The 21,697-nt window shown below is 40.5% G+C and overlaps 1 protein-coding gene across 6 annotated transcripts in view; it reads left to right on the top strand.

The window, feature by feature from the left end:
* ARHGEF10 (Rho guanine nucleotide exchange factor 10) overlaps positions 1-21,697 on the top strand; it is a 135,217-nt gene that overhangs the window by 29,738 nt on the left and 83,782 nt on the right. For 5 of the 6 annotated variants that reach the window (XM_021392874.1, XM_021392873.1, XM_021392875.1 and 2 more), the window contains exons 2-3: positions 2,608-2,683; positions 19,452-19,622. In XM_021392874.1, the coding sequence (XP_021248549.1) occupies positions 2,647-2,683; positions 19,452-19,622 (208 nt within the window). In that variant the 5' untranslated portion in view covers positions 2,608-2,646. Of the gene's footprint in view, positions 1-2,607; positions 2,684-13,480; positions 13,512-19,451; positions 19,623-21,697 lie in introns of those variants that run through there. The other variant, XM_021392878.1, reaches the window with a different exon arrangement.

Below are 21,697 nucleotides of genomic sequence, written 5' to 3'. Positions count from 1 at the left end.
CTTGTTCTTTCCAGCAGGGATGGGCTTGTTAGGGATCTGAAGGTTGGGGGCAGCTTGGGATGTAGCGATCATGAGATGGTGGAGTTCTAGATCTTGAGTGGAAGAAGTAAGGTGAAAAGTACGATTGCTACCCTGGACTTCTGGAGAGCCAACTTTGACCTTTTCTGGGACCTCCTTGGAGGTATCTCATGGGCTAGAGTGCTAGAAGGTAAGGGGGCCCATGAGAGGTGGGCAATATTTGAACAGCACTTCTTCAAAGCTCATGATTGTTGCATCCCTAAGAGTAGGAAATTGGGGAAGGGAGGCAGGAGACCTGCATGGATCAGCAAGGAGCTCATGGATAAGATCAAAGGGGAGAAGGCCTATGAAATGTGGAAAAAGGGCCTGTCCTCTTGGGAGGAGTATAGGAGTGTTGTCAGGGGCTGCAGGGTAGTGAAGAGGAAGGCTAAAGCTTACCTGGAGCTGAAGCTGGCAAAGGAGATAAAGGATAATAAGAAGGGTTTTTTTTTAAGTATGTTAACAGTAAAAGGAAGACTAGGGATAACGTGGGTACTCTGCTGAATGACGAGGGTGTCCTGGTAACAGGGGTTGCTGAGAAGGCAGAGATGCTGAACACCTTCTTTGCTTCAGTATTCACTTCTGAGTCTGGAGAGAAGAGAGAGAGTTCGGGAAATGGAGAGCTTCCTTCTGGTTGAGGAGGGGGTGGTCCAGGAGCGTCTAGGTGCGCTAGGTAGGATCAGTGTGCCCAAATCCTTGGGCCCTGATGGGATGCATCCACGTGTGCTGAGGGAGTTGGCAGAGGTGACTGCCAAACTGCTCTCTATCGTCTTTGATGTCTTTGGTCTTAGAGAACAGGAGAGGTGCCTGAAGACTGGAGGATAGCCAGTGTCACTCCTGTCTTCAAAAAGGGCAAGAAGGAGGATCCGGAAAACTACAGGCCAGCCAGTCTCACCTCTGACCCTGGAAAGGTGATGGAACAGCTTGTTCTAGATGCCATCTCCAAGCAATTGGAAGAAAAGAAGGACATCAGGAGTAGTCAGCATGGATTCACCAAGGGAAAATTGTGCTCAACCAACCTTGTAGCATTCTGTGATGGCATCACTAGCTGGGTAGATGGGGGGAGAGCAGTGGATGCCATCTACCTTGACTTCAGCAAGGCTTTTGATACTGTCTCCCATGACATCCTGTTAACAAAGCTGAGAAAGTGTGGGATAGATGAGTGGATGGTGAGGTGGGTTGAGAACTGGCTGACTGGCCGAGCTCAGAGGGTGGTGATCAGCGGTGCGAAGTCTGGTTGGAGTCCTGTGACTAGCAGTGTTCCCCAGTGGATGGTGCTGGGTCTGGTCTTCAGTATCTTCATCAACGACCTTGATGAGGTGATAGTGGCCACCCTCAGCAAGTACGCTGATGATACAAAGCTGGAAGGAGTGGCTGACACATCAGAAGGCTGTGCTGCCATTCAGCAAGACCTGGGCAGGCTGGAGAGCTGGGCCGCAAGAAACCAATGAGGTTTAACAAAAGCAAGTGCAGAGTCTTGCACCTGAGAAGGAATAACCGCAAGTATCAGTACAGGGTGGGACGTGACCTGCTGGAGAGGAACTCTACAGAGAAGGAGCTGGGGGTCCTGGTGGATGACAGGTTGGCCATTAGCCAGCAGTGTGCCCCGTTGGCCAAGAAGGCCAGTGGGATTCTGGGGTGCATTAAAAGGAGCATGGCCAGCAGGTCCAAGGGAAGTGATCCTCCCCCTCTACTCTGCCCTGGTCAGGCCTCACCTGGAGTACTCTATCAAGTTCTGGGCTCCATGGTACAAAAAAGACTGGAGAGAGTCCAGCAGAGGGCCACAAAGATGATAAAAGGCCTGGAGCATCTCCCCTGTGAGGAAAGGCTGGGTGACCTGGGTCTGTTCAACCTTGAGAAAAAGAAGACTCAGAGGGGATCTTCTTAATGTTTATAAATACCTTAAGTGTGAGAGTCAAAGGGAGATGGCCAACCTCTTTTCAGTGGTCTGTGGGGACAGGACAAGGGGAGATGGTCATAAACATGAGCATAGGAAGTTCCGTACTAATATGCGGAACTGTGAGGGTGACAGAGCACTGGAACAGGCTGCCTAGGGAGGTTGTGGACTCTTCTTCTCTGGAGATATTCAAGACCCACTTGGACACCTCCTGTGCAGCCTGCTGTAGGGAGCCTGCTCTGCAGGGGGGTTGGACTCGATGGTCTCTAGAGGTCCCTTCCAGCCCCTACAATTCTGTGATTCTGTGGTTCTTCAGTCTAATTTTGAAGCAGAATATATACACCAAACAGACACCAACATAACATGTTTTAATAATCTGTTTGTAATTGTCACAGTGGGAGCTGCAGAGTACCAAATAGTTTGAAAACTTCAACTTTATTCATCTGGCTTATTGAGGTCATTGCACTTACTGGCTCAAGTACTGAGAACTATGTATGTAAAAATTTGGACTAAATGTGTTCTGGAGCAAAAAGCCAGGCACATCTCCTCTCTTCCATCGTATTATTAGCTATGAGCTTGGCCAAACTGGAAAGGAGTGTCTGTATAGCTGGAAATGATATTCATTTTAAAAAATGTTCCCTTCATTTTTGCAGGGTTTTTCAGTCTGCTGAAGGCGTGGTGGATACACTAGGATGGACACAGAGGAATTCCCTCCCCCACCACCAGAAGGTAACTCAAATAATGTTTTGCAAATGATTTCCATTGTAACAATGCAGTGATATTTTCAAATGTATTTTGAAGGTTTTTTTGCTCTTTTCCCCCATATGAACTTGGAACTTTCTCCTGGAAATACTGAACTGTGCCTTACTGAAACATGAACATCCACAATCTGCCCTCTTTTGCTCTCGAATCTTGGTTGCTGGTGTTGTGACAGCATGGCAGGAAGAAACTGGGGGGCTGATTGGTCTTTACAGTCCCAATCTGCAAATAAACATTTTCTAAGGCAGCTTAGCGTGGACCATATCATCACACCTTTGTCTTACACTTCATTGACCCCAAGCCCTCCTGCATGTGGTGACCTGTAAAGTGCAAACGAGCAAAGCTTGTGGTATGGACAGGATATTTGGGCCAGCGTCTCAAACATCTGGACAAGATTGGAGTCTGAACTGAGAGAGGAGTGAGCTGTTAGGGCATGTGCTGCTTCCACAGGGCGTGTTAAATCACAGGCTGTGAGGGCTGTAGCTGAAGGACCTCCTGATGCTGCAGTTCTCTAGTTCCAAGTTCTCAGCTTGGTTCTCAGCCAGTATGTGTCCTCATGGGAAGAAGAGGGGAAACATACATGGCTAAACCTCTCTGTGGTCAGAGCATAGAAATTTATGAAAGATTATTGTGTATGCTGGGCAATGGAGCCAGTTCAATAAAGTGCTCCTCTTGGTGCCCCTTGGCTGCCATATGCCAGCAACTTTATGGCTGCTGGTACAGCTCAGGTTTTAGATGGCACAAAGACAGGATTTATGAAGACACTTTATCATTGTCTTCACCATTCTTGCTAGCTGTAATAGAATATTGCCTATAGCTATTTCTTCCCATTTGATTTCTTGTAAATGCACCTTTGAATAGTGTTTGGTATTTGTGTATTTTAGATCTTAAAAGGATTCAGCTTTTGATAGTTGGATGCTAAAAGACTTCTTTGGAGAAGTATCAAATATGCTTGTCCTGATCTTGCTCTTCCCAATACTTTTATTTGTTGAGACATGATTATGTAGACCTGTCTTTGAACCCAGTATAGCTGTTCTTATTTTGGTAAAGTTGCTAGTACAGTCTGCATAGATAGTGACTTTTGTAGTCTTTTCATATGTTTCTGATCTGTTTCTCATGTATGTATTTATGTGTATATAAATATATATTGGTATATGTATTTATATATATTAAAAAGCATATATTAGCATATGTGTATTAGTAATAAATGTTATTACTTAGAGGACATTTTACTTCTTGTTCATGTAGCAGTATGAAAACTTTCGACTACGAAGGAGGGCTTATCTTACTGTTGTTCAACCATAAATCTTCAGGAATTTAGGAATCATTGTCCTAGATCGAAGTTGCTTTCTCTGTAGCTTGGGCACTGCCACAGTCAGATACTAGATAATACCTCGGAAATAGGGAATGTGAGAGATGCAGAGAATTGTGAAATCAGCTTTTAATGAGTTAGTTTTTGGACAGCATTGTTAACAGTGTTATTTGTGCTCGAGATGTTGCTGAGGTTATTGCTGGCATAATGCTGTTCCTGTGCTTGTCCTAATCCATGCGGCCAGGACTCTGAGTTTAACTCTGTTTTGTTTAGTGATGGTTACTGTGAAACTGTCTTTATCAGTTAATCCATCTCCAAATAAATGTCGTGTTCTGGAGGAAGAGTCATCCATAAGGAATCAGTATTTCCACTTGAGCAGGAGCTGCTTTTGCTTAAAGACAGACAATAATTGTGGCAGGAGCTCTAACTTCATACAGTATGTCAGCGTGTGGGGCGCTCTGACAAAAATTCAGGGTTACGTAGTTCAGTACGATTCCAGAATTCAAAGCTCTTAATGTCATGTAGAACTATGTGTATCACATGCTTATATTGCTCCTTAATATTCTGGCATGAGACCTATGAAAATAAGTTGATACTCTGCTCAAGATGCTGCTTTGCGTGGTCTTGTGTCAGTGTATGCTTCCTTGTCATTTCAAAAGCTTAGTCAGAAATTATCAGAATTAGACTATTTTTTTGACTTCACCAATGCTAATTCTTTTTAAAAGCATATTTACAAAGGGAATATCAGTGGTTTTTAAACTGTAAATTGTAACTGTTACACTAAAATACACTTTAATTCACTTTTTAGTTAGTTCTTATAACCACTTTTGACGGCGGCAAGCAGGTGAGAGTTTTAGGGCCAAACACATACCAGAATTAAAGGAAGAAGAGGTACAAGCCTGGTTTATAATGGTCAGTATTTTCATGGAATGCATGTGCACTGGCCACTTGTGGTGCCTGCTCAGAAATGAAGAAAGCAGCTGCCCATGTCTTCAGACAGTGGGAAAAGGGGTGAATTACCGCAGCTCATAGTGCGGATGAGACTCCCATAGTGTGCTAAGTACAGGACTCACTGCAGCTTTATAAGAATCTTATTAGGTGCTGTATAACTATTCTAAAATTCTGATCTGGGCAGATCAGATCACTTGCTATTTTTTTTTCGTTAAAGTTTTGTATATTCTTTTTTTATTTAAAGATGTTCACCTTTTACAATAAATCTAAATTTTATTCTTGTCAAGGTGTTTTTCTTTGGTTTTTTTTTTTTTTTTTTTTTGGACAAGTTACTTCCACAAGATTATTTGTATCAATTCTAATGTTTAAAAAGGATAAAAATAATGGTAAACCTGCATCCTTGCAAAAAGGGTGGCTTAAGAGTGTATATGAAAGTTATACAATTAAATTTGTGTTAAATCATCTTTTCTTTAGCAATAATCATCTGAATCTCTACATTGTTTGAGAAATGTGAGGTAAAGTGCAGATAAGGTCAGTAACAGAGCTTCCTCTGCAACTGTTTGATGGGAAAAATCTACATCCGATAGAAAAAAAAGGATTTTAACCTTTATTTCATTTATTATGCTTATGCAACATATTTGCTTATAGCTGTTTGGACATTCCATTCATGCACAGTTAATTAGGCAGTGACAAGTTTGTGCTAGCTGATTCCCTTACCTCAGAGCAAACTCAAGTACTAAGGAACTATTTAAAAAAAGAAAAAAAAAACACACCATATATTCCTTCTTCCAGAATACATTACTTTAAAAATATTTTTTTCTAAGCTTAATTAAAACCTTCCTAGTTTTTTTCTCTGAATACATTTTTTTGAATGTATATGTTAGCAGATAGCATGGAGAGGGGGATCGCTGCAAAGGCTTCCTTGGGTACGAGAATTGTCTGAAAAGTGCTTCAAAATTAATACTTGAGATGCTAGTACTGGTTTGTGTTCACTTCTCAAATGTGTATATACATATATGAAATTATGCACAAAGGACTGGAATTTATCTAAGATTGCATACATAAAACGTTTCATGGCTATTTTGTGAATTAAATAGAAATAAAATCCTTCTTTAAAAGTTAAACACAAATTTGATTATGGCTGGAAGATACAATTATGTTTTTAATTAATTACTGTAATGGAGTGTAGTTATCCAAACCTATCTAGACAGAAAGGACATGATGCGGACAGCAGACTCTGCAGGTAGGAGTATAAAGCTTGTAATTCCCAGAATCAAGAATTGCATTGTGTTTCTCCTGCAGACAAGTTGTCTTCGTGCTGACTAGCGACTTGAGATTGGGTATTTCATGCTTGAATGATGTTTGCTTATCGCAGAATCGCAGGGGTTGGAAGGGACCTCAAGAAACCATTGAGTCCAACCCCCTGTTAAAGCAAGTACCCTGCAATAGGTCACACAGGTTGGCGTCCAGATGGGTCTTGAATATCTCCACAGAAAGAGATTCCACAACCTCTCTGGGCAACCTGTTCCAGTGCTCTACTGTCACAGTAGTCAGTGCTTATGCTATTACTTTATTAGGAGATAAGCTCTCTGGCTGTTCATTTCTTTACTTGAAAAACATCTTGTGATCTTGCAAATAAAACCTTACTCTTCAGCAAGGACTTGATTTTTTCAATTTTTTTCAAAGTTTTGATCAGGGCTGTTCCACAAGGGGAAGCATCTTTGTGTGCTGCGGGGGCTGGGTAGCCAAGCAGCCTCTTGCCTAAGGGAGGTGGGGCAGGGTTCTGGGAGTCCAACAGGCTTCTGAATCTGCTCTTTCTTGTCTGAACATGCTTCTTATTTGCTGTTTTGATACATGGCAGTATCCTTCATATGATTTCTGTTTGGAAACTGCTAGGAAACATAGGGTGTATCTCCTCACACTGAGTACTTTTGTCCGTGATTCATTCCAGTCATCCTAAGCTGCCTTCTACAACAGTTCTGAGACCTAAGCACTGTTCTGTAATGAACTGAGTCTGCTAAGGAAGTGTATAGTGAGAAGACTTGGAGCATGGCTCTATTGCATTCCTCTTTATAGAAAATTATAACTATTTTCATTAGAATGAAATAGTGAAAATTCCGTGTTCAATAAAAGTACATAGTAAGAATGAATTTGACTGTGTTGTCTTCATATTAATGCCAAATACTCTTTACCTGAGTTACAGTCATCTGTAACTGTATGTCATTTGGGAAAGATGAGGTGCTGCTAAAGCTCAGTGTGGTGAAGGGCTGTTCTCACCTCTTGCTGACTTATGCCACTGTTCCCAATACTGCGAGTAAAGCCAGCTGGGAAACTTTCATTCTGTTCTGCTGAAGATTGGAAATTTAAGGTGTTCTTCAGTGGGATGAAATAAAGACATTTCCAGATGTTTTTTAAGCTGAAAACAGGCTGGCGGTATCTACTAGACTCCAGTTGTAAAAGCATTTTATATAACTTCTTATGTAAATGGTCAGCTCTGTAGGGCTGCAAATGGGATATTTCTTTATTCCCATTATGTCCAAACATAAAGCAGGGAGGCCAAGGACTTAAATCTGGATATCCTGTATATGATTGAATGCTGTGATTGTGTCTTCCTGCTTTTTTTGTGTGTGTTTGTTTGTCTGCCAGTGCCGGAACACTAAAATAGTCATAGTTCCTCTGTGCCTAACTAGGAAGTCTGTCTTGAATCTGAGAGCGCTCTCCAGTAAGACAGAAGTAGAAACAACTATACTTTCACAAAAGTTCCCAATGGGATGACTGTGTTTTCCAGTTAAAAAAAAAAAAAAGAAAAATCCCTGATTAGCTCTAGCAGGGAGCTGCTGAACGGCTGCCATGTTTTGCTGTAGGGATAAATATTTCTCTGCTTGAGGAACTGCTTTTTTTTTTCCTGTACACTTCTTATCTGTCTATCTGTCCATCTATAGATGTAAATGAAGATTGTTCAGTTAACTTTTGTCCTGTTAATGATGTCGTAATTTATTTAAAATTTAGCTGTTTTAAGAAGCTGATTTTGTGACTGAGACGGAAATCATGCAGTTAAATTAGAGCTTTTGTCAAGAAAATCACTTGTATATTTTATGGTTTAGCTTATGGAAGCAAAGAACAGTGGGGGAAAATGTGCTTGTTTTCAGGCTACAGTAGGATAAAAGATGTTACTTTACATGATCAGGGGATTGAAATAAGAACACTGCTTGAATTAAATAGCATCTACACAGGGAGTTGGTCTTAGGCTAAATGGCATTGTTTGTTAGATATCTATTTTCTACATACAGACAGTTACAAACGATGGTAAAAGGGGAGCCAAGATTTCAGAAGAATGAGAACAGAATATGAATTGTAGTTATGAATGGTCCCTTGTTTTTGAAGCTGGCAGTAACTTGCTGGTGTCTGACATCCCATTTGTAATAGAACAATTTATTTATTTCTGAAGATCACGTTGCTCCCAGTAAATAAAGGAAAATGCACTGGTTAAGGTAAGCATCAATTATTTCATGTGACAATTCAGACAAGCTGTGTAACAAAGAGCAACAAGAGCATTCCCATTGCAAAAATGCAGTTACAATGTCACATGTCACTCTTAATTATGTGTTTGTTTTTTCAAGCCAAGCATATTTGGGAGTTGGAGAAAGAAATGGAAAGAGATTAAACTTGTTACTGTTTTTAGCATCTACAAAGAAGACATAATTCATTGGGATGCAGTTATATTTTTTTAGTAATGTAAAATATTTGCGAGGTGTATTTGTAGTTTGTTAGATGAAGTGTTCTTCACTGTGATAATATTGAGAGGTTAACTTTGACATTTTGATAACATCTGATTTTTTTTTTCTGAATATTATTTTTTTTCCATTCTCTCAGCTAGTTTGCAATGTGACTTTACTGCTTGACTTAACTTGCTCAGCCATGTGTAGGACAAGGCCCAGATACACTGGCTGGAAAGAGCAACTGATGAAGAGATAAAGAGATTCAAAAGGATGCTAACAAAACTTAATCTTTGTTCTGGGATAATTAATATTTTTCCTTAAGAGATAAATAAAATGTAAAAGAATTGGTACTGATTTTTTGAGTATTCTTGCAAGGAATATTTAGGTAAGTTATAATTTTTTTTAAATTTCAGAAGGTGAGCCAGCATGCAAGTAAAGTAGTGGATTGTTATTGTTATTGCCTCTTCTGCCTTTTTGTGGTTCACATCTCACACTAACTGGCCAGGATAAATTGCTGCCAAATAATTGAGGGATTTTTGTTTAATTCCATGTCACCGGTCCTTGTAAATATTCATTAACAATGCCTAAAACCTCTGTAATTACTCCATTTGTAGAGTTTACATAGAGAGTGTAACTTTTTAATACACTGTTGAAATTCTTTTATCTTGCATATAAGAGACAGTAAAAACTTGTTTGCATTACGGTCTTAGATAAAGCATCTGAATTATTGAATGAAACATTTATTAGGTGCTGCTTACTTTCTCTACAGAGAGGAAGTGAACAATCAATTCCTAGCAATCTGAGGATAATGTACTTAACAAATATTTGAGGGAAGAAGCCCTACAATCCTCTCTGTAGAGTTTCTTTATCCTATCCCATTCAAATAAGCTTTCCAGAAAAGGAGACCTTGCATAGTTTGATGAAATACAGAAGATGCCAAAGAAAGGTCCTTCCATTGTGTTGTTAAATAGTCTTGGTTTTAGCTCAGTGATTTTAGTTAGGTGAAAGTATACTAATTCCTGAAAAATCTTCTGTGAAGCTGGTACACGTTTCCCTGGGGTCTGGAGAGTCATTACCTTTGTGCTCCATGCAGATGCACACACTGCTAGGTGACTTTTCCAGACTCTGTGTGGCTCTCATGGGGAGAGACAAAGGGAAATCTGGGTGCTGACACACGAAGTCGTCCTGTGAGCGTTGAATTGGTTTGGTGAAAGCATCCAGAGTGTCTTTGCAGTCTCTTATACTGCAGATTAAAGTGGAACTAAAAATAACTTTAGCTGGGACCGTTTTTACATATCTGATCATCTGTTTTAGTGACTCCCCTTGTGTTTGCACATGAAGAACATTGGCCAGCAAAGTGCTTAAGATGTGTCTTCAGATTGGAAGAAATCTCTTCCTGATATCCCGTGTGGACTGGCTGCAGCTTGAAAGCATGTGGCTTGGTTATGGCAGCTTTTTTTTGGCCAATATTAGGGCCAAGGCAGAGCTTCCTTTCCCCTCCATGGCCAATGGAAGGAGGTGATGAGAAGTGCTCTGGTGTTAATGGACTGTAAGCTCCTGAAGAAACATTATCATTGCCCAGCTCAAGTCTGCATACATGCAGATAATAGGGTTTCTGATGGAAGCTGTTAAAAGGATACTGTAAAGCAGAATTATGAAGTTTGGTTAATGAGCTTTGGTGTAAGAATAACTGTTTTCGTGAGTTTGCTTGAATTCTGTGGAGGTACTTTTTTGACCTATAGCTGAACCTCAGTGCGTTTGAGCAAAGAAGAGCTCCAAAGACACATTAAAAGAATAATTAAATCAAATGCTAAGAAAGGGAATATTATACAACTTGAACTTGACAGACTGTATCTGTGACCTATGCCCCCTTCAGTGAACTGCATTAGCCAGAATTCGGGAGTAGCTGGACTCCTGCTGTCTTGTGTCTTGAGAGTTGCCCTGCTGAGCCTGTAAACCAAAGCCAGATGATTCATACCAGCTTCAACCTGCTGGTAGATTTCAGCAGACAATGTTGCTGATCCTTATTGTTAAACTCTGTTTCTACCTTGTTATTTTATAAACAGAGGATTAATGTCTATGTTAATGTGGACTTCTTCCTCCCCATTATTTTCTGAGATAATGGATTTGTCAGACTTGGTGTGTATATTAAACTTTGCTTAGGTGTCAGCCTATCTGTTTAGTGTTCTATAGGCTGGAGAAAGAGAATGAGTAGGTGAGAAGCCGGCTGAAACCCAAAATATTTCCAGTGTTTTTCCTGAATTTACAAGACATAGCCATTCTGTTCTAGCTTTTATACTTTTCTGTCGTATCAAGTGATAGTTTCTGTAAAAGGTGGGTTTATAGATAGTTTGTCTTCAGAATACATTGAGGAGAAAATGCAAACAGTTAAATCTCAGTTTGATCTTAAGCATGTGAACAGGTTGGCTGTGCTACTTTGAGAGCATTATTAGATGGTGGAATTGTCTTTGGAAAGAAGCAGCCTGTCCCAGCGCGTTCAAGAAGAGAAATCACTCCTCAAAGCAACATGCAGCTTCTGGACCACACCTTGGCCATTACCACTGAAGGAAGGAGGCTGAGCATGTGAACGCTTTCAAGGAAGTTAAGTGCTTTTAGGTTCACAAAGCTCTTCTTTTAGGAGTGATTGCAAGTACTTCAGTTTTGAGATTGCAAGTTAAGGGGTTGTTCAGCCCTGGCCTAATGATCCAGGAAACAGGCATCCTGGTGGAAAGATGCTGCTAGCATTCGAGACCTAGCATATTTCAGATTTTGCTTTGGGTGGGTTCCAGCTCTTCTTAGTGTGATAAACTGTATTTTCACTCTTTTAGTGTGAAAAACTGTAGTTTTTGTGCCTGAACTGTATGTGCTTTTTTCTGTGGAAGTGTGATCTTGTGGTTTGCCTGTTTCAGCCTCCTACAGTAAAGTGACACTTTCTGCCTCACAAAGTCATTTCAGTTCAAAGTTTTATCAAATGGTGCAGCAGTTTCATGTTTCAAATTAAACAGACTGTATTAGAGAAATGCATATTCCTCAAGTAATTAAACAAGAATTGCTTCAGTGTAAAAAGTAATCATTTGGAAAAATAGTTGTAACAGATTAAAAAAAAAAAAGTGGAGAAATAAAGGCCACGCCAGATTATGCTCTCTTGTGGCGATTTCCGTAACAAACGATTATTTTCCCACAGATACATCCACTATGGTCAAAAACAATTTTCCTAGAAAATCTTTATTTTTATATTTGATTTTCTTTTTTTCACATGGCACATGCATCCTGTGCTTAGCCAACATGCTTCTTCCTTCATCTTCCAAGGATGAATGCTTCATTTTTCCAATGACTTGTTCTTCTGCTGTTTGATTTTCATTTTATTGAACCTCACTTCTTTTTTTCCGTATGAGTACTGTCCTTTTGGCAGCATTTTGCAGGATGAGTTCAGCAATTCATACACACAGCAGCCCTGGCTGAGCTCTGCCACACATACCACTATCAGCTGCCATGTCACATCACCTCATTTTGAGGACTTAGCTTGCAGTGCATCCGCAGTGTTTCCTGGTGAAATTTTAGTGGCAGAATCTACAAATACGGTTTTGAGGTGGGAAAGATCAGGTCTTCCAGGGACTAGGCTGGTCTGTTTCTGGTGATGGCACACAGTGCCAGCAGTTGCCAGGGTGCTGAGTGTGAAAGCAGTTCATGTAATGGTCACAAAATGCTGATTTTTATGTAGCAGCCTTTGGAAACATAGTGTAGCCAGCACTGAAAAGCACTCTGTAGAATAACAGAGGTGAGCTGTTCACGTTGCTGAACAGCCTAGTTCATATCAAACGTTTTTGTTTTAGCCTGTTGAATGATACTTTGAGATTTTAACTAATTTAAGGCTTAATTTTTAGCACAGTGAGCAGTATGTAAGACTTTTTGGTATTTATAAATCTTTCCTGTTGTTTGTTTTCCTGCAGTCTTTTTCTTAGACTTGAACTGGCAGATTCATCATTCTTTTGACTTCAGTTTGGAGTTTGCTTTTTATCCAGACGAGTAATGTCTGTTACGCATGCTTGACAACAGAATCAGTACGTAAGGCATGTATTTATGACATTTGAGAGAAGACGTTTTGCTTATTTCTATTTTGTTTATTTGGAGAGAGAACCTGTTAATTGTTGTGGTTTTGCTTTTGTTTCCACCACTGGAAATATTCCTTGTAAGTGTACGTACTGTTTTTTTGTTGTTGTTGTTTGTTTGTTTTGTGATTGCTTTCCATAGAGACCTTTATTGCTCACATTGTGGTCATAGTTTGGACGTGTGTATGAGCTTTGAGTAATTAGCAACATGCTTATGCCCCAGGGACCTTTGTTTCCTGTAATGCCAGCTTAGCGCAACTGCACGTGAGTGTGGAATGATAGCCTCTGGCTCCCATCTGCTTTCCAGGGAAGGAAATAGAAGAGAGCCCACATGTGGTTTTGAATACACTGTTTTGGTTTAGACATTTTTTTCCAGCAAAGCAGACACTTTCCATCTGTGCGACTGCACAAGTTGCTAATTTGTGGGTACTGGTGGTGTGCTGGAAAAGCGTGAGGAGCACTGCTGAGGCACTTGCTCCTGCTGTGGAGGAAGGCTCTCCATAGGCACTGTCATGGCTGACCCTGTGTCATTTCCAGGACCAGCTGCGACTTGGAGGCACTGAGGCTGTCTTGTAACTCCTGGCAGCCTGACAGGAGCCGGGATAGGCCTCAGAGCTGCTCTTGTCCGCACTGATGGAAGAGCTTGGGCCTGAGGAGGCGCAGGAAGAGGCCACACACGGCCTTGCTTTCCATGGATGCAGTGCTGGGTCAGTGCGACTGGGAGTGTGGATCTGCACTTTTGTTTGCTGAGTCCTCACGTGATGAGGTAGCTCCTGGGTGATCGTGTCTTGTCGAAAATGCCAGTGAGTAAAAGCGCTGCATGAGTGTTTCTGCAGACTGGCTTTGTCCTTAGCAGTTGGAGGTGACTGTATGGGCCTTGAGGAATACGGAGATCTGTGCTTAAGAATGTCCTGAAAAAAAAATTACGCATGTGCATGCTCAAAAGGACTTAAAGATATTTATTAATGGAAAACAGAAGTTAGAAAATGCTTGCATGACAGTTCCTTGGATGATACAAGCCTGTGGAAACAGACTTTAACTGCTTGATTGCATATTACTTTAAAGCAGTTCTTGCAGTGGTGTTTTGGTCTTGAGTCCTCTCTTCCTCTGCTGGTCCCAGCCATGTCCTTGCTCTCCAGACTCTTCCTTTCCAGCTGAGGGATTGCCAGCACCTGCCCTCCTCAGCCACACAATAAGTGCTTCTTACATCACCTTCCTTCTCTCTGTCCTTCCCTGTCCAATATTCTGCATGTCAGACATGAACCAGCTGGCTTACTTCTGGACCTTTCTCCCTGTGTGGGTGCTAAGTGGACTAACACAGAAGAGAGAGACTCAAACTAAATACCAGAGCAAAAGAATACTTAAGTTCAGTTTTCTTTTCTGATACGGAAGAAATCACAGTCACACGTGCAAGACGTGAGTGAGTAGAAAGTACTTTGTTGCTTGTTAGCTGTAGGAATGGAGTCTAACCTGTGCTGAAAAGCTGTCAGATTATCCAGTGATGACCTGTTAACGCCCTTTAAAAGTTTCAGCTGAGTATGAATCATCGGCAGCTTTTGAAAGATTTATAGGTAGGTCAAATTTGAAAATTTTTGCAGGGGCCATTAAGACTATTGCTAGCATTTCTCAGGACAGACAAATGTCAAGCGCCTGTTACAAAACTTCACCTAAAATAAAAGCTGAACAGCTTTAGAGCCAACTCAATTTTGAGTGTAGTCAGCATGGTGTATCTGGGCCCAAATAATTACTTTTGCTCAACTAGTGATAATTTTAAAAGCAGTTGTAAGAATTTTCTGTCAGAAGACTCTGGAAAGGAATGGAGTTTGCAGCTTTACCTTAGATAAGATGGGAATATTTGTATGATTATGTGCATTTTTTCTCTTCTTGCAGCTTTAATAGCAGTTCTGGCTTGAGGATGGCTTTGAAAGAGCTGCTTATATACTTTATTCATGTGAGACCTACAGTTTCTGGGAAAGTTCTCAGATGGGAGAGAACAATTATTTTTCCTTCAGGAATCAAGATTTTTTAATATATATATTTGGGAATCAAGTTTTCCTTTTTTTTTCCCAAATATTCTAGATGAATGTTAATTTTTCATTACCTTAATGAAGATGTTTTTTACTTCTATTTACTCTAATGAAGAGCAGTCTCTCAGTTAGAAAACAGCAAAGCACTAAAATCTGTACAGTTCCATTTCTTGTTGCTGTATGGTGTATTTTACACTTATATAAGGAGCTGGGCAGACTCGTTATTGAGAAATAAGAGTCTGAAAAAGCAGACATATCTTTAGTTTTATATGAGGGCTAAAGAGGATAGCTCTGGAATGCATCAAGGTAAAATACACACTGGAGTTGTTATGCCTGACTTTGTTTTGCTTTGTAAATTATCACTTTTTTTTAAAATACAGAGAAATTTTACTATGACTGGTTGCAAGGACTACACTCCTAATTATATAGAAGTCTTTCAGTTTCTAAAGGCTCTTTTAAAACCTTAAAACAAGTGTGTTCATAAACAAGATGGTAGTCCCAGGGTTCCAAGTTTATTGTTACAGTGTCCCAGACTGCTGAATTGTTCCTGCTTGGGATTCTTCTTGTATCGTAGTTTTCCATGGAAAAAGCTCCACTGACTTCTTAAGGACTGTCTCCAATTTACATGGTTGCAAGGCAGGACAGAGTTTCGCCTCTTTTTTTTTTTTTTTTTTTCCTCCCATTTGCACTGTATCCAAAGTGTACATACTTGATGCTAAGCGCTGTACTATTTTGTTTTTAATCTGTTTTATTTCTAAATGAAAATTATTGGTGAAGCTTCACTAGCCTCATCTCGGCTTTAAAATTAAGGTCACTCTCAAACTTGCAATTATTTAGCTGTATTACATTCAACTATAAGTAGTTTAAGGAAAATGAGTGGAAAAGCAGATGGTGCCAAGAACATTTTGGAGTTGGCTGAACAACCAAAAATTGTTTAAATTTGCTTATGCCCCTGCAGGTCTCTGTAAACATAGCTTGTTTTTAAAGTAAGCTTAAGAAAAAGTAGCTTCACTGAGTAACAAATGATGGAGAAGTCACAATTCCATTTGCTTTTTTTAGCAATTATAATAGTATTTATTCCTTTTTCTAATTCAAAATTCACATTTTCACACTTAACCTGAAGGAAATTTTGCCACTTCATATTTCTGCTATTTTACCACCGTGTTTTAAAGCTCCAAATGTCAATTTTTAAGGAAGAGAAGTATTTCTCTGAAGCATTTGCTGGAGAATAGTATTAGTATATGCTGAAAAAGTTTAATCAATTACTGTATTCTCATTGCTCTGGCTGGTACTTATGAAGTTAAGAATGTGAGCAGTAGGGAAAGGGCAAATTGGATTTCCACTAAATAATTAAGTTATTCAAAGTGATTTCAGATGGATTTTGTAATGCTGACCTATCACCCTCTCCTCCCTCCTCTCCCCACCCCATCCCTGCCCCCCCATGTTTTTCTGCAGTCACAGTTGCCTGCAAATCCAGTTTTTTGTTTGATCATCTTGATTTACACCTAAACGATTGGAAGAACTGGAACATTCTTCACAAGCATTAAGTTTTACATGGTATCTTTTTGGTAGTCAGATTTGGCTCAAGTTTAACTGTTCTTCGTCTTCCTAATTTATTGTAGAGCTCCCCAAGAGCTGAAATATGTTTTCATGTGTGTGCATTTTTATGTAAGACAAACAGCTGTAGAAACAGTACATATTTTCAAAACTGTAGTTATTCAAATTATTCTTTTTTTTTTTGTATGACATAATCTGTGTTTATCTGCAGTGCTGAACAGTTCTTCACTTGAAGCAAAGGGCGGTGACCTCCACCTTCAGTTTATTTTTACTATTAGAATACTTCATTTTCATCAAATGAAACAGTATGCACTTGCAAAATAGAAGTTCAAAGGAGAGTATTTTTATGTATGAAACTGGCAGAATCATTACACTTGAAGGATTATTTTTACACCTGCACAATTAAAGAAATGCAGTCAAAATACAGACACACTTTGGAGAATTTTTCCATCTTGTATTGCCTAAATATTGAGTTCTACACTGTGATTATTTCCAATGCAAAGTAAATGTTTGTATACAACCAGTTCAGCATTAGCAACTGTAACAGAAAAAAATAGGTAAGACTTTTCAAAAATATTTTTTATCTATGTTGAGATACTTAATTCTTCTGTTAGATTTTCTTTCTTACACATAAAATGTGAGTTAGTTGGTTTCTGTGGGAGATGGATAAAAAGGTTGAAGGGAAGCTGGACATTAGTTGACCAGTATTTGTTTCTGGGTCCTGAGTCATTCCTTTTGCTTTTAGAGTCTCAAATTACCTTTTTTTGCTGGTGGCAGTTCTTGTCTATCTCTGACAAATGGCACTGTGCTGGACTTGTGTGCCTGGGGAATTGTGTTGGTGTGAAAGTGCTGGAGTAGAGAACTGCCAGGCATCTGATACCTAAGTTACCTTTAAGTGCCCTTAGGAAAACAAATGCATCCAGAGGGCTCTGTAACTGGCAGCCATAAAACTTCATGTTGCTTCCTAGATGTCTGCTTGTATGAGATGGATATTTCTTAAATCTATGCTCTTTTGCTGATTTCTATAACTGACCTCTACAGTGAGCAGGTAGATTCACTGCTCTTACTCGAGCCATCCTCAAAGCAATGCCCAAGTTTCCACAGTGGCCAAGTCCTGTAGAAATGGTCAGAGCACATTCAACTAATTCCAGTAACCCTGTCTTCCTCCTCCCGTATACAAAATAAAAAGCTCTCTTATGTGCTTATAGTGCTTGCTGCTGACCTTTGCTTCTGTAGTTCAGCAAGAGGAGTGGCAGGTGGCAGTGTATGCAACTAAAAGTTGTGGTACTCTGTTATTTTCTTCTGACTGCCATCTACTTAATTATCTGCCTAGTCTAGATGGCTAACCAATATTTCACATGCCGGTCATCACAAAAAAAAAAAAACATTCTACTTGGAAAACCCCAAACTTTATTAGGTTTGAACTATAGAGATATACTGAAATCAAGACAACAACAACGAAGCCTCTTCCCTTCATTTTTCCTGTAACTGTTGTGCAGCAAGCAGTACAAAGGCAAGTCAGGTGGATGGTGAATCAGGAGGAGTTCTGTGGGTGTCTTGAGTTGCTTGGAAGAGCTCTGTAGAATTTTTTCATCTTTCAAAGAAAATATGTTAATGGACAAAGGCAAATATGAAAAGCCTTAATCTAAAGGCTGACTTCTTAGAGGAGAATTTTAAAAAGCATCAAAATTAAATTAAATGTCCTGCTGCTTCAGCCATAAACTGTGACAGCAAATGCAGGATAACCCCTTTCTTGTTCCTTAATTTTTTTGCAATTAGTTCACTTTCTGTCCTACTGAGAGACTGTATGAAAGATCTTGTTATTTGTTGCTGTGATAAAATATGCTGGCTCAGCCTGCCTGAAGAAACAGAAGCCTTGGCAAGAATGCTGATTACCATGACAATCTAAGCAGTCTAGAGCTGCGGATTATGTGGGTTTTATTGTAAAGATGTAAAACAAGTCCTGGACGGTAGAAAAGCTGATAATATCATCCTGACTCAGGAGATCCAATTGCCCTTGCAAGACTTTGTTTTTAATAATGAAGGAGGGAGAGAACCCTATGAACTCCTGTATAAGAGTGGTTTTGAGGAGGAGCTTGAAGGGGGAGGTCGGCTGGGCCTAAGACTTTCCACAGATGATGTTTATGTATGGAGACTTCCGATAAAGAGTATTCCCTGCAAGTTGTAGAAAAGCAGCTACAGCAGGTCTAGGCAGGGGGGCATGAGGCCCTTATGTTGGAACAGAGAGAGGCCTGAGGGGGTTTGTCTTTCCTCCCTGCAGCTGCATGGGATTTCCAGCAGAAACATTGGGTGTATGCGCAGGTTTCCTGCGATGCAAACACACAGTAAAAATAGCAGTAGATAAAGCAGGGAAAGGTTTTAAATCCTCATGGTTTCTCCATGCTCATGTGGATAAGAACAATAGCACCAAGGGAAACTGTTCAGCATTTCTTCTCACTCACCGCGCTTGGGTGGAGTGGCAAGTCTGTGCTGCAAGGTATTCCTAAGAAACGACAATAATACTCCCAACACTCCTGTGTCCTAGCCATATTAGGATGTAATGGTTTTATCCGTTACCATTTTCAAAGTTGAAAGCTGAAATGTCAACCCTCCCTTCACCAAAATGCACCTCGATGACTGAAATGAGTGGTAATGGGGTTAACAGGTTTAAATCAACGACCTTATGTAATATACTGTCACAGTCTGGGGGTAGGAACAACATTCTGCTGTTCTTTAATGATGTGCATGAAGAAAGTTGTAGACACTGGCATTCTGATTTAGAAGTTTGAATTAGAAAAAAGAAATGATTTGGTGTCCAAGAGTCTCTGTACAACTGTGTTTATTTTCTGTTGCTTTCCAAGTAATTTTATTGTTTATATTAGAGGATTTGTTGAAAACTGCATGAGGTTATCAGTATGTCAAGAACTTTGTTTTGTTCCAGTGACCCAACACTCTCAGGCATTGCTGTATGAGCTTCATTTGTAGCATACAGCACCTGCTGGTCATGTGAAATCATTGTTAAGAGTAGAAACAGTTTAAACTAAAGACTGTCTTTTTGCACAGTTCTAGAGCATGAACCCAAAGCTGTGGGTACAAATGATGAAGAGGAGGACGAGGGAGAGCAGTTTGACTTCGACAGTGGGGATGAGATACCGGAAGCAGACAGACAAGCCCTCATGCCACCTCCTCCTGATCCTGGAAGTAACACAGAGCACCAAGAGGATAATGTATCAGGTGAGTCAGGCCAATGGGCTCTGCCTCCATTAGGCTAAGAGTCAGAATTGATGATAGAAGAAAAAATGCATGTAAAAAGTCTACCTGGACTTGTGCAAGGCCTTTGATGTGGTGCTACACTGCGTTCTTATCTCTAAATTGACCTTAAAGGTGGTGATGAGTTAAGGGTTGGGTGGTCACACCCAGAGGGTTGTTGTAAACAGCTCTATGTCCAGGTGGAGGCTGGTTATGAGCGATGTCCCCCAGGGGTCTATCTTGGGATTGGTGCTCTTCAGCATCTTTATCAATGACATAGACAGTGGGATTGAGTGTACCCTCAGCAAGTTTTTGTGTTGACACCAAGATGAGTGGTGCAGCTGACACAATAGCAGGGATGCCATTCAGAGGGACCTGGACAGGATTGAAAAGTGGACCCACGTGAACCTAATGAAATTCAGCAAGGCCAAGAGCAATGTGTTGCTCTTGAATCAGGGCAATCCCAGGTTATGTGTACGGACTGGGAGAAGATCGCACTGAGGGCAGCCCTGTGGAGAAGGGCTTGGGAGTTCTGGTGGGTGAAAAGCTGGACACAAGCCTGTAGTGTTCTCTTGCAGCCTGGAATGCCAACAGTATCTTTGACTGCGTCAAAAGCGAGGTGGCCAGCAGGGTGAGGGAGGTGATTGTTTCTCTCTCCTCTGCTGTTGTGAGGCCCCATCTGGAGTACTGCATCCAGGCCTGGGGCCCCCAGCACAAGAAAGATGGGGGACTGTTGTAGTGGTCCAGAGGAGAGCCACAGAGATGATCAAACGGCTCTCCTGTGACGAAAGGTTGAGGGAGCTGGACTTGTTTAGCCTGGAGAAGAGAAAGCTTTGGGGAGACCTCATGGTGGCCTTTGAGTACTTGAGGGGAACTTGTAAGCAGGAGGGAGACTGACTTTTTACACAGGCAGATGGTGATAAGACAGTGGGGAATGGTTTTAAACTAAAAGTGGGGAGATTCAGGTTAGATGTTTACTCAGAGGGTGGTGAGGCAGTAGAACAGGTTGCCCTTAAAAGCTCTGAGTATGCCATTCCTGGAGGCATTCAAGGCCAGTTTGGATGGGCAGCATGATCTAGTGGCTTTCATCTCTGCCCATGACTGTGGAGTTGGAACAAGATGATTTTTACGGTCCTTTCCAACATAAGCCATTCTGTGATATAATTCTGTCATATGAAGAGAGATCAGTGGAACAACCGTGCATGTGTTTTGATTATTTGTGCTAGCTATACCTGTGGTAGATTTGATAAGGCAAACAATGAACTCATGCAGTTCCTGTGGGGTTTCCCATCCATGTCCAATACAAAGCAGTGTATTGGTCTCAGTCATAGTGCCATGCTACAAGAAAACTTTGATACCTTCCCAACTGAAATAGGTGCAAATGACTCGAGCTGCTTTCTCATCTAAGCTTTCTGGTAGCTGATCTTAAGATGATATGTATTAAAAATGGAGTCAGTATGTCAGAATTTTGTTTATAACAGGAATCTTATTTTATTGAATATTAAAACATTTTTTTACAATACTTGCAGATGTTTTCAGTCCTGAGGTATGTTCTGGAAATTACTGTATTCTGCTCAAATTGACAACAGCTGATTTTGCTGACTTTGATCCAGTTTCCTTTTGTCAACAGACATTGTGCTCATGGCAGCGAGAGATAAATAACTGATCAGTTGACTGTGTAGTTTGACAACCTGGAACTTAAATATGGCCTTTCCCTGAAAAGTTGTTGCTCACTTGCGAAGTCATGCTTCCAGCTCAAAAACTTCTGATCACTTGGGATCCAATTTTGTAGCTTGCTTCAAAATGGCCTTTAGTTCCACTGCATTTTAGTTCTCTAGAGATACCAGGAAGAAGAGAGTTTATTTTCAAGGAGGAAAACTTGGAAAGTTATTTTCTTTCCCTTTTTGTTAGAGCATTTTCAGCTCCCTGAGGAGTGTCCTTCCAGCAAGCATTTTCTTTGCTCATGGCTATTCCTGAAATGTTTCTTATATTTGTATATATAAGATACAAATTCCACTTGAATCTGACTTCAGATTTCAGGGCTGAAGGCTGTTTGGCAG

This window comes from Numida meleagris, chromosome 3 (genome assembly GCF_002078875.1).
Source record: "Numida meleagris isolate 19003 breed g44 Domestic line chromosome 3, NumMel1.0, whole genome shotgun sequence".
Taxonomy (NCBI): domain Eukaryota; kingdom Metazoa; phylum Chordata; class Aves; order Galliformes; family Numididae; genus Numida; species Numida meleagris.
The sequence above is the reverse complement of the archived record's forward strand: the minus strand, read 5'-3'. Positions and strand labels throughout refer to the sequence as shown.